Raw genomic sequence first — 14145 nt, forward strand, 5'->3', positions numbered from 1 at the left:
ATATTTTAAATATTAAAAATGGCGGATGCAATATTTTTTTAAAATTGTTCTCCATATTGCATCCACCATTTTGGATTTTTAAAATCTGACCACGAATTCGTAATCAGCGACCCTCAAAAACCCCAAGATACTGATTTGCATGAAAATCTAATAATTTTTTTTAAAAACTTTTCCGCCATTTTGAATTTTAAAAATCTGAGATAAGATTCGTAATTAGCGACCCGAAAAGCCCCCAGAACCCAAGTCACCAAAATTTTGAGTTACTTGTTTGATTAGACATGTTTTTTGCGGTTAGAAAAAAATCCTAACTTAATGGAGCAAATCGGACTTCAGATTCGTGTTCAGCGCTTAAAAATATGTCAGAAAATCATATTCCGGTTTGCCTTGGAAAAAGTTCGATTTTTTTATCCTGTGTAAATGAATGCCAATACATTTTACTTTGTTTGCCAGCAAGGTAAGATTATAAATATTTTATATATATATACATATATATATATATATTCAGAACTAATTACCAAAAACATTAACATATTTACAAATAATTATTTATCTAACGAGCTTAGAGATTGACAAAAATGACGTCAAAATCTGATAGTGTGCGCCATCTTTTTTATCACTTAAAATTATGTAAGAAAATGTTTTTCACAAAATCTAAATCGCAAAGTTTCGGGTTTTTTAAAGCATTTTGTAAAAAAAAGATTTTTTTAAAAATTTTCAACACTAAATCTTTTTTAAAGCTTTAGGGCCAGTTTCACCAACTCCGGTTAACAGTTAATCAACAATTAAAGCCAATTTAACCACTTATGATTGGTCGGTTAAGGATTTAATCACTGATTAACTTTTAACCAGAGTTGGTGAAATTAGCCCTTAACATTTTTTATATACACTGAGAAAAATATGCTATTGAATCAATAGCATTTCTGCCAAAGGTATAAAAATTATTGATCCAAAAGCATATGCTATAAAATTTGTAAAATATTTTATAGATTCTATAGCATATGCTTTTGAATTAATAATTTTTATACCTTTGGCAGAAATGCTATTGATTCAATAGCATATTTTTCTCAGTGTAGATGATTAAAATTAATTATTCTTATTTTTATTTTAGCGTAAAATATGAATTTGGTCATAAAATACAAAAGTTAAAATTTTTATAGATGACAAAAGAGAACATGAACTACTACTCAAATTTAAACACCTCGTGACATGGTAATTTACTAGTAGTCCAGTCAAATTAGTCTAAAAACAAGGCATATCATGTTTTAACTCAGGACCTCAATTTTTTTTAAACTCTTCATTTTGGGGTAAAAATAAAATACCTAAATTTGGTACTTCGTTCTTCTATACCAGAACTTAAAATTTTTTAAAGAAATAGGTCCAATGAAATCAGTTTTTTTAAATTGCCGCCTTTCATGACATTTTAGCATAATAACTGACAAAATTCTTGACAATTTGCAAAAAAGAAAAATGCAATAGCTCTGATAGTTTCCGAGATACAGTCATTAAAAGTTAACCCTTTTGAGATTTTACATACAATGGTAATAAAATGAGATTCTATGTAAAATCTCAAAAGGGTCAACTTTGAGAGACTGTATCTCGGAAACTATCAGAGCTATTAAATTGTTCTTTTTGCAAGTTGTCAGGAATTTTGTAAGCTTTAACTTTTCTGTGGGTCATTTTTTTCAAAAAATCATTTGTTTCAAAGCTATATTGAAAAAACTGAAAAACACCTGATTTTGGGTAAAATCTCGAAAAAATGGGTTTTTTGCGGAAGCTATATCTCGTCAATTTTTGTGCTACAGGGTTCATTTTTTATCAAATTACTCAGACTGTTATACACTTTCTTTTTTAAAATAAGTATTTTTATGCAAAAATGTCATGAAATGTGGCAATTTGAAAAAACTGATTTAAATTACCATGTCACGAGGTGTTTAAATTTGAGCAGTAGCTCATGTTCTGTTTTGTCATCTATAAAAATTTTAACTTTTGTATTTTATAATCAAATTCATATTTTACGCTAAAATAAAAATAATTAATCTTAATCATCTATATAAAAAAGTTTAAAGCTTTAAAAAAGATTTGGTGTTAATAAGTTATTTTTTAATTTTTTTTTTTACAAAATACTTTAAAAAACGCGAAACCCTGCGATTTAGATTTTGGGAAAAAATTTTTCTTACATAATTTTAAGTGATAAAAAAAGCACTATCAGATTTGGTCGTCTGTTTTGTCAATCTCTAAGCTCGTTCTCGCGCACCGTGGACGATGGCGCCCCAAATAAGATAAAATTTGTTGCAGTTAATTTTTATACAGATTTTGGGTAAAAATTCTACTTTTTTTAGTGTGAATAATGTACACATTCTATCAATTATAAACTTATAATTTGTTTTAAATTAATTTAAAAATGCGTATAAAATATTAAGTTAAAACATTCGAACATAATAAATAATTAACTTAACAAAAAAATGTATTTAAATTTTTAATTTAATTAAAATGTAATTTTAATTTAAGAAATAAAAAAAAATAATTGAAATTTTAAGACAAAATTAAAAAAAAATCTGAACTTTAGTCACTGTAAGTAATTTTCTGAATATTGTATCAGCTGTCCCCCATAAGGGTGACCCAAAAAAAGTCTTGCTCCGCCCCCCTAGAATTGTTCCAAATGGAAAAAAAGAGACCCATATTTTTTTTGTAATCGTTTGATATTTAACGATGCCGCCCTTGAAGTTTCTTATGTATTTTACATCCTCTCTAAATTTGAATCTAAAAAAATAATACCTGATCCAAAAGCAAAAAGTCAGTCAATGATTCAAGTAGTTAATATTTTTACTAATAGTATAATAATAGTAATAAAACTAGATTTAGATTTATTTCTTCATTGTACACTTTCTAAGTTTTACAATATAATTTTCCTCATCAATTTCCCCTTATTTATAACAATTTAATTGTTTATAATATAAAGTCCAATACTACTATTTTTTCAGTTATTTTCTGATTAATAATTAGTTATTTTTTACTAACTGAAACAAAAAGTAAGCCATGATTTTAGTGATAATTAGTTAATTTTAACTAATTCAAATTTAAACAGTGGGAAAAAGCTGCTTTTTCGAAAAAATTGCAATAAAATCGTTAAACATTAATATTTTTCAATCGCCAAACGATATCTCACTTCAGGAATGTTCAAACTACCCAGTGAACACAAAGTAACATACAGTTACATAAAATTTCTATGAAAATGTCCGCATAAACGTGTAATATGTTACTCTGCTATATAATTCCGAAGCATTTTAACGTGCTGAATCGGAATCTGACCTCAGAATTGATACAGCATGTCAGATTTTTGAGAAATACTTTACTTAAATTGATATATACTTTAAAAAATCTTTATTTGCCTCTGAGCTATAGTCATTTGAATTTTTGAAGCATTATCTGATACAAACCACTCAGAAAATTAAAATGACTATAATTCAGAGGAAAACAGAGATTTTTTAAAGTTTCCAAGCGCATTTTAAAGAGGAAAAATAGTAGTATCAGATTTGCAGCGATCCCAAAAGTTTCTGAGTTATGAGTTTTTAACAAATTCGGCTAAACAAGTAAATTTGAACAATTTTAAAAAATCTGGGTGTGTAACAAGGATTGAGAAAAAAATTTCCTAACTTTGAATGAAATTCTCTGACATTCCCTGACTTAGCCCTGATTTTTGCTTGCTCTCTTAATTTGAAACAGTGAAATTCAACGCCAATCAGTTATAAGTATACCAAATCAGTGGAATTTCACTGATTGTTTCAGTGAAATTCCACTGATTTGGTATACTTATAACTGATTGGCAGTAAAATTCACTGATTAAAATTAAGAGAGTGACTTTTTTTACCGTTATAGACACCCACGATGCTGAAGTACGCAACGTTTATGATAACACAGAAAATTAAAAGGCATTAAAATAAGCTGCAACGCTTATTATTTTAATCCAATTTTGCTTATTTTAATACCAAAATAGATTAAAATAAGCAAAATTGGATTAAAATAATAAGCGTTGCAGCTTATTTTAATGCCTTTTAATTTTCTGTGAAACGATTATTGAAGAAATAATTTTTTAGAATGAATAATTCTATAATTTTTTACCTGAAAAATATTTCTTGTAGTTTTTATTAATCAACAAATTATAAAAAAAATAGTTTTTTAGGTAAACAATTTTATAATTTTCCGTGTTAAATAAAAATTGATTTCTAATCGTTGATCATAAACGTTGCGTACTTCAGTATTGTAGACAACCCTGAAAATGTTGTGTAATAGCTTGAGATTATTTAAATTTTTTGTTTGCAATTTATAAAATTCACTCAATGCAATTTTGTTAGATGTCAAAATTCGTGTACAACATACCTATATGAAATAGATAAAAAAAGTGAATTTTAATTTCTGGGTAGGACAAATTTTTTTAAGTGATTGTGTAGTTAAGTAAAGTTTGGTTAATGTTAATTGAGAAAATTATGCGATTTTATAAAAAATTTTGACATGAAAATTAAGAAGCATTACATAAAAATGTTTAAAAATAGGTATTTAAAATTAAGGTATTATTAAGGTATTTCAATTAATTAATCAAATCATTTAAAATTAAGATATATCTCTTATGTTAATTATAGGCATTCGTAAAAAAACGATATTTTCCATTCATAAATTATATTTTTTTTTAATTATATATTTTTTGGAAGAAAACGTTATTTTTAAGAATAAAATTTATAATTTTAAAAAAATTGTTAATTTACACACATTTTTAGGTAATCAAAATTTTTTCTCACATCGCTATTACAAATTTTGTTATAAATGATGCAATTTTTGTTTACAATTGTTTTTTTTCTGCATAAAAATATTAACCACTTCACTAAAGAGATTTTTCAAAAAAATGCACTGTTTCAAAAATATGATTATTTGTTTTTGTAACAAAAAATGCGCTTTATTTTACGAAAATTGCACTTCTTTTCTTTAAAAAAAATAATCATATTTCTAAAACGGTGCATTCTTTGGAAATTCTCTTCGGTGAAGTTGTAATTAATATGTTTATATAGAAAATAAGCCATAGTAAACAAAAATTGCATCATTTAAAAAAAATTTTGTAATAGCGAAATGAGAAAAAAGTTTGATTACCTAAAAATGTGCGTAAATAAAGAATTTAAATCAGAAATTTTTTCTTAAAAAATAACATATTTTCTTCCAAAAAATAGAATTAAAAAAAAATTCCTAATTCTTAAAAGGGAAAATACTTTTTTTTTGTGAATGCCTGTAATTAGCAAGAAAAATGCCATAATAAGTAAAAATGATTGAGAATGGAATTCGTCGAAAAGATATACTTCAGTGCACCTAATTAAACACCATACATCTCAAATCATTGGGAACAAATTGCCTACTATAATAAACAAGTGTTCCTACGTGAAAAATATCCATAAAATCATTAGAAACAATTTTAAACACTTTTACTTTTTTTTTGCATTTATGGAATTTTTTGTGGCTGTCTAAAAAATATTTGATTTATTTTTTTTTTAATAATCATTAGAATTTCATAATATGAACATTCCTGAAGAGAAATATCGTCAGCCGATTGAAAAATATTAATGTTTAACGATTTTACTGCAATTTTACGAAAAAGCAGCTTTTCCCCATTAAAAAATATACATCGGAAACTTTAAGAGCCTGACAGCATCATTTTATATCAACCAATTACAAAATAAAAAAATACTGGTCTCTTTTTTCCATTTGAGACAATTCTAAGGAGATGGAGTAAGAAAATTTTAAAAAATTTATTTTCCTGTGTATTTTTGGATGTTTCAAAAAATTTTCCGACACCTAAAGATATTTTTCTTTAAATTATTATTTGTAGAGTTTTTTGAGAAGCATTTTTTGAACTATTAGCGAATATTTTAGGATTATTTTATTCAGAGTTATTAAAGTTTTAAAAATCATGATTTTTTACTTAAAAGTTTTAAGGTAATTCCTAAACTGCCATCATTTTATGGTGCATTTAAAATTGTATCAATTAACCTATTTGCGAACCTTTTACGAGTAAATATAAAGGAGTTATTGACATTTCAAAAGTTTTTAAAACCGAACCTTTAGCTGGGTTATAGTTTTTAATACAAAAATAATTGCGATCTTTATAAGGAAGCAAAGTGTAAATTTTCTGACACATTTCCCTGACAAAAAATTTTTATTCAATTTAATGAATTATAATAGAAATTTAATAACTTAAATATTAATAAGTTAAAAAAACATGTTTATATATATTTCACTCTAATTTCTATTAGTTGACATTTTTAATCAATTAATAGTTTAAAATTTTTATAAAATTAATTTTGGAGAAATTAAAACTTTAATAAATAAAAATTTGAATAAACTAAAATTCGAATGATTTGAATATCTTAAATCAATTAATCTTTAAACAGATTGAAAATTTGTTAATTTTAAGTTTCGATCGTCAAATTTTTTTGACTAATAAAAATTGGAATTGATTAAAATTTGGAGCAATTGAAATTAAAATTTAGATTGAATTGAAATTTATATGAATTAAAATTTTAACAGATTCAAAATTAGGTTAAATTGAATTTTGGATTGATTGAATTGATAGATGATTATAGAATTGGAATTAATTTAAATTTAGTTTTTTGAAATTTGTCATAAATCATTTTTAAATTGATAAATATAGATATGCATAGAAAAAAAAATTATTTTTAAACAAATATTTTCTTTAATTATTTCTCATTATTTGCTTTACTGATATACAAAGTAAAATGTTGGTTGTCATTTATCGATTTTCAAAGTTTCGCGCGACGACTTCAATTCCGTTCCGCTATTCAATATAGTTGGACAAATCAGAATGTCGAGCCTGCTTGTTTCAGAGACTGAATTATGGTTTTGTTCTGTTTTTTGTTTTATGAATAATCTTTTCTAATTATTTTTTCCATTTACCGCGAATGTCAGTCGCCTTTCTATATAAATTGTTCACTATGGATTTATTTATTCTTTGAAGTCAAATTCTTGCAGCACAACAATTATATCACAGTAAGAATATTATATCAAAAAATTATCATATTAAACTGTAGTCATATTCATTTTATAAATAATAAAATATTAATAAAGTTTAAATAATTAAATTTTTTTGAAATTATTATATTTTTTTTCTCCAAATATAATTTTAAAAAATTTATTAGTAATATATTTTTTTTAAATCGATTTTTTTAAAAATTAATTCGTCAGCCCGAGTTACAGAATTGGGAGGTTCAATTAGAGTCACTGAATGGAAAACAATAGTCACAAGCCTCAGATCGACTTTAAGGCGCAAAAAAAGTCGTTTTAGTCGATTTACATTTCAAAAAAAGTCATAAAAGTCGATTTTTTTATTTTAATTAAATTTAATTGAGCTGCCGAATCAAAGCAGGGCACATAACTATATGTAATTCAAATGGGTTATGTGCCCTTCTTTGATCCAGCAGCTTAATTAGTTAATATATGCATTGTATACTAAAAAAGACGTATTTTTGTTTAAAAATTTTGTAAAAAAAAGTCGCATCTTTTTAAAATAAGTCGAAAAAAGGTTATGTTTTCGAAAAAAGTCAGAAAAAGTCGAAAAGTCTTATAATCCGAGGGCTGAAGTCAGAATAAGCAAAAATTCAATTTTAGATAAAAAAAAAGTAAGTATAAATTCCCATACTCGAAAATTTTTTTCTGTGCCGTTGTTATTGGTATATAGATATATGCTTTTCAATTGCACCCTTGCAATTTAGTCGAACATCCATAGTGTGAAACGTCTATTGAATGAAACTTCCCCTTCTTTGCCCTCTCAATATAGCAAAAACAACGAAAATTATAAGGTTAAGCTTGGGTTTATTCACATAATATATATATATATATATATATATATATAACATCTCTCAAAAGTTTCACATTTCGGATGTTTTACTGTATTACGATTTATTTACTTTAAATAGATAAGATAAAAAATAAGAAGCTTATATATATAGTAAAACATCCGAAATGTGAAACTTTTGAGAGATGTTATAAATATTATGTGAATTGAGCTTAACCCAAGCTTAACCTCATATAGTTTTCGCTGTTTTTGTTCTATTGAGAGGGCGAAGAAGGGGAAGTTTTACTCAATAGACGTTTCACACTATGGATGTTCGACTAAATTGCAAGGGTGCAATTTTTTTATTTATTATTTATTTATTTTTATATACATATATATATATATGTGTGTACATACTCATACTTAAGAAGCGGGCTGAATTTGTATTAAATAGTCTTAAAATTCAGTATACTTAATTATGGTGCATACATAAACCCTTAGAATCTACTCATAATATATGCGTAACGACTGAACTCCTATATAACATTTACTAATATAATAATAATAATAATAATAATAATAATAGTCCGGATATTCTATGGACAAATATCCGGAGACTCTTTAAAACAGGGATATCTACAGAATGTTCGGAGATTTCCAAAGGACCTCTTAGAGATATCCTTATTTCCAAAAGCCTGCGGATGTCTGTAGGATATCCTAAATATTCGGATGATGCTATCCCTCATAACAAGTGAATATTCAGGATCGTGCGGATATACTTGGAATATCTATCGGAGTTAATCCGGCGGTTTGGATATCCATGAATATCCTAAGGATATCCAAACCTCTGAAATGAGTATCCAGCTGAATATCAGAGTGTTATAAGCAGGGATAGTATTTTGAAAGTATAAAAAGGAATATAGAAAGTTTATACTTCTGTATCAGAGAATGTATTTTAGAAATAAATCCTAACAGCATCCGGATATTCAGGATGTCCTATAATGTCCACAGATATCCTATAATTTTGCCTAGAACGTCTGTATAGAATATCCTGAAATATCCGTTGCTGTATTGTGTAAAAGTAAGTGTTAACGATTGTAGAACATTGCAAATAAATGTTAAAGGTCCTCTTACCTATGCATTCCTCGTGCTATAGTATTATCAAGTAGTGTTTCTGTTGAAACAGTTATTATCCAAAGCAACACATTGAATATTATGTTGAACACACCGTTTTTTCTTCTTAAATCAGAAATAAATTCCTCCAGATAGAACATTTTGAGCAGAGCTGATAGCTTATTAAGGAAGCACATTATTTACACACTTAACTCGAAAAAATGAATGGTAAAAAACCATATATGCACATTTGAAACACATACACACTCTCACCCCACTAAGGGCCAAACACTGCGTCACTAAACAGCCCTTAGACTTGGTTTTAGAATCATAAAACGTTGAAAATGACGTTGTCTCAATATTGCACTTGGCTTCATTGATTTAAATAACATTATTTGAGTGCACTTTTTTTATAAAAAATTAGGGATAAAACACAGTATGCTTTTGAGTAGGCATTAAATACCCCTTTAGTACACAACAGCTCAAAGCAATAAAAAGCGTTGACATCGCCTTCCGATTCTGGAAATCATTAATTCAATAGTGTGGCGAACATATCGGTAGTAGAAGGGTAAAAAAAAGAATGCACACTTGGAAGCAAGTGAAATCGGAGAGCATTGAAGGTCCAGGGCTGCGCATATTCAGTGTAGGGACTGTGATCACTTTTTTCGGGCTTTAATGATGTATTGCGAGGCATAATTGAAAAAAGTTGAAAAAACAGTCAGTAAATCGTTCATTTGAGCTGTAAGATTATCTTATTCAATCATTCCTTGGTTTTCCATACACACTCAAAAAATACACACACGACCGTTTCAGAACAGGGATCATTCGTGACTACTGGCGCTAGTTCGTCACCCTCTTCCTGAACCCCCTCTCTTTTCCCTTAACGTCTACCTCTCACTTCTGGTCAATTCTCTCGTCCCACTTGGATGCTTCTCCACGCGCCCCTATCCCCTCCAGAGAGCAGTACAGCGGCACGCACTCAGCTACCCGGAGCATGACACACGCTTGCTGCTTGGAGTGGGGGTACGAGTCGCGTGGCGTCGACCGTAATACTGCTGGAGGGGATAGTAAGCATGCGCAAACTTGTTCTTCTTTCTAGCGAACACTGCACCTAGCTCGAAGGCCGTCGCTTCACACACACACTACCACCACTGCAATATCACCACACCGCTCTCTCCTCCGTTCATCAAGGGCCTCTTGCCAACTCTCTTATTCATGTTTTGCTTTTTACTTTTCCCTTCCTTTCTTCTCCTACCGCAGCACCTATACCAACCATTCTCAAAGACTCGCTTCGTCCTCTTGCTCTTGACTGCTATTCGTAAACGTACTATAAATACAACTTTACTTTCGTCTCAAAATCTATCACGATTCTTTTAAATACTAAATCATCCATTGTTACTATATTCTTTACATATTCTACTAGCACAGGGTTGCCACAAGTTGTGGAAGAAATTAACTTTAGACTAACGTTAAAACTATTGTTAGTTTAATGTTAGGTTAACCTTAATAATTATATGAATATAACATAAGAACTGTGAAATTGACATTTTTTTAAATTTTAGTGAAAAACAATTGAATTTTACTAACGCTTAATGGAGATTAATGTTTTGTTTACAAATATGATTTCTTAACCCTCTGCTTACTCAGTTGATCATTATCGAGAAAAAACGACAATTCGGTCGCCTGATGGGGACTATATGGCAATTACGTTCAGTGGCGCTAGAATAAGGATATAATAAGTTGGCATATATACATAGGGTTAAAATTTAAACATCTTCTAAGTACCTTGAATATTTTTTTCAATGTTTTTATATAATTATTAAATATTAATTACTGTAGCCTAATGTTACTCTCTCAATTTGAATCAGTGAAATTTCACTGGTGAAATAGCTATTATAGAAGTCTGTTATTGAATCATGGAGTGAAAATTTCACTGGAAATCAGTGATATATGATTCAATAACCGACTTCTATAGCTATTTCACTGATTCAAATTGAGAGAGTAAACTAAAATTAACTACTAATGATATTTTGATGTTAATCACTATAACGAGGCACACAAAAAAATAAATGTTGAGTTCGAGGTCAAACCATGACTCTTTATGTTTTTGGGAGCGCTGAAACCGAATCTGAAGTCAGTTTAACCCCATCACGTTAAGTATTTGATGTAACCTAAAAAACCTCAAAATTCTAAAATCAAAAAAAATTCGGATCTATAAGTCTTACCATGAGTAGTTTATGTTTTTAGGGTTTCGTGCCCCAGACCCGAAAGCCTTATAGTTTCGCTTTGGCATCCATCCGACTGTCGTACACTAGTACGGTTGCTATGGTAACAGTTCCCATAGTAACCGTTGCCATCACAACTGTTTCCATAGCAACCGTTTCGTTGACAACCGTTTCCATGACAACCATTACCATAGCAACCGTTGCCATGATAAATGTTACCTTAGCAGGCCACGAAACCCGATGCCAAATCTGAAGTCTATTTAATCCCATCACATTAGGTTTTTGAAACAAACTAAAAAAATCCCAAAATTTGACCCCAAAATTTTGATATACCTAGAAAAATTCTTTATAAGTCTTACCATATATGTCTGCTTTATGTTTTTTGGGCTGCTGAAGCCATAAACCTGAAATTTATTTAACCCCATCACGTCAGGCTTTTGACATAACATAAAACAAGTTGTAAATTCAGATGTTCATTACATGAACATTTTGCTTCCTCTTTACGATCAGCAAAAAATTTGCTTCCTCGTGGAGAAAGCATTAAAATTGAAATAAACATACAAAAATAATATAATAATAATAATATAAACATTTGAGTACCTATAGATTTGAGATAAATTTAAAGAATTAATGGAAGTTAAAAAATCAAAAATTAAAATTTTAGCTGAAATTTCTAAAAATTAATGAAAAATAATATATAATTTATAATTATTTACAATTATATCGATTCGTTTTAATGCAAGGAACACAATTATTTTATATTTAAACTTGAATTTAAATAAATACAACATTCTTCAACTAAAATGGGAATTTTTTTTTTAACTTTCATTAATTTATTAAATTTACCTCAAATGTAAACTTTATATATACCAATCGATTCGTTTTCATGCAAGAAATATAATTATTTCATATATAAACTTCAATTTAAAAAATCACAAAATTTTATTGCCAAAATGTGAATTATCGATTTTTTAACTTTCATTAATTCTTTAAGTTTAAATTGAAACTATACTTTATATATACCAATCGATTTGTCTTGACGTAAGGAATACGATTTTATATATATAACCTTAAATTATTCTATTTAAAAAATTTTTCGATTAAAAAAAATTTTGGAAAAAAGACGATAAAATTTTTTTTCTTGGGTATTTTTAAAAATCCTTTGGTCAGATTTGAGATATTAATATGATAAATGAGCCTACCAAATTTTATCTAAATCCATTAAAACCTGTTAAAAACTACAAAGCTTCCTCCACGAGGAAGCAAAAACATTTAAAAAATCAAATTTTTGGATTTTATCAAGGTTATGTCAAAAGCCTGAAGTAATGGGGTTAAAAAACTTCAGATTTGGCTTCAGCGACCCCAAAAACATAAAGTAGGACTTGGTAATCTTGTAAATCTGAAATTTTCTTGATTTAAAAATTTGGAGTCAAATTTTAGAATTTTTGAGTTTGTTTCAAAAGTTATGGTTATGTAAAATACCTGACGCGGTATGGGGTTAAACTAACTTCAGATTCGGTCAAACCTCGAGCTCAGAACATGAATTTTTTTGTGTGCCTGTGTAATTTAATGTTAGGTATACTAACGTTAATCTATAATGTTAATTTTTCCACTTGCACACTGAGAAAAAGTTAATTTGGCTGAACCAAACAGTTTAACTGAACTATTTTGTTTGATACGATTAAATAGTTTAGTTATTCACAAATAAAAATTTGATTCATTCCAATAGAAGCATAAAATTCATTTAGTTAACAGAAACAAAATTTTCATTTAAAGTTATTTGTTATAACAAACAACTTTAAATACATTTAACCAAATCATTGCCTTGGATAAAGCGATTATACATGCGCATGTAATCAACAATAAGCACAGCGCGCATGCGCTTTCGGATCAGGTACACGCTGTCAACGCGATCATTTAAATCGCTAAATTTTATTTCATATTTTGTTAAAATTTATGGTTTACAATAAAATTATATTCATTTTGTAATTTTTGAAAAATACTGTGTGTTAATTTAATTACATATTTGACAACATTTTATAGTATATAAATTATAAAAATAGTAAAATTATGTCTTATTTTAAATCTAAAGTAACATATTTCGATGGATAAAAAGTATTGATGTAATTTTAATTTTTAATATTAATTTAATATTTCATACACATTTTAATAATTATAAATTTATAATTTATTATAAATTAATTTAAAACAAAGTTTTTTAAAAAATTGGGAACTTTAAAAATTTTTGACCGCCATTTTGAATTGTGAAAATCTGACTTCATATTTGAAATCAACGACTCCGAAAACTCCAAGATACCAGGTTTCATAATAAATTATTAATTTGTAAAAGATATCCTCTCACCTTTTATTTAAGGGTTATTTTTATTCCTAAAAACAAAAAATGACCTGATTTAGCAAATCGACCAGACACAGGTATTTTTTTTGACTCTAGTTTCCGAAAATCATTGATTTATTCGTGAGTGAAAAAAAAGTTGGCTATTTTGTCATTAGATAGTGAAGTCAAGGATATGTGAGGGAAAATTATAATGAAAATTTTGTGTCAATAAAAACTCATTTCATCAATCCTCAAATCTCGGGATTTTTAAATTCTCCTATAATGAGGTTTTTCATTTATAAATTAAAAATTATAATTAGTTATTATTAAAAGAGTGGACATTGTTATCAATATATAACATGCTTTCCTTTCTGAATTAAATGGTGACCCAGACGGATATTATCAATTGATGCAGTACTGACGGTTGAAGCTAACAAGTAATCTACATATTCCGATATGAAGGACCAGAATTAAAATATTTTTAATAGTAAAGCCAGAATTATTCAATTGAATTCAATTTTTGGACAATAAAATTTATATATTATGATGAAATCGTTTCCGGTCATTTTCCCAAATCCAAATTTCCCGAATGACTATGTAGGGCGCATGAATTTTCCATAAAAATCATTAATTACAATTTT

The 14145-nt window shown here is 27.8% G+C and overlaps 1 protein-coding gene across 4 annotated transcripts in view; it reads right to left on the reverse strand.

Annotated features, from left to right (window-relative positions):
- LOC127287938 (irregular chiasm C-roughest protein-like) overlaps positions 1-14145 on the reverse strand; it is an 85572-nt gene that overhangs the window by 45142 nt on the left and 26285 nt on the right. Inside the window, exon 1 of one of the 4 annotated variants that reach the window (XM_051315090.1) lies at positions 8966-9813. The exons of 2 other annotated variants lie outside the window; for them this stretch is intronic. In XM_051315090.1, the coding sequence (XP_051171047.1) occupies positions 8966-9141 (176 nt within the window). In that variant the 5' untranslated portion in view covers positions 9142-9813. Of the gene's footprint in view, positions 1-8965; positions 9814-14145 lie in introns of those variants that run through there. One more of the 4 variants, XM_051315089.1, reaches the window with a different exon arrangement.

The sequence above is a fragment of the Leptopilina boulardi genome, unplaced genomic scaffold (genome assembly GCF_019393585.1).
Source record: "Leptopilina boulardi isolate dan_hultmark-lab unplaced genomic scaffold, ZJU_Lbou_2.1 LbouV2_377, whole genome shotgun sequence".
Lineage (NCBI taxonomy): Eukaryota > Metazoa > Arthropoda > Insecta > Hymenoptera > Figitidae > Leptopilina > Leptopilina boulardi.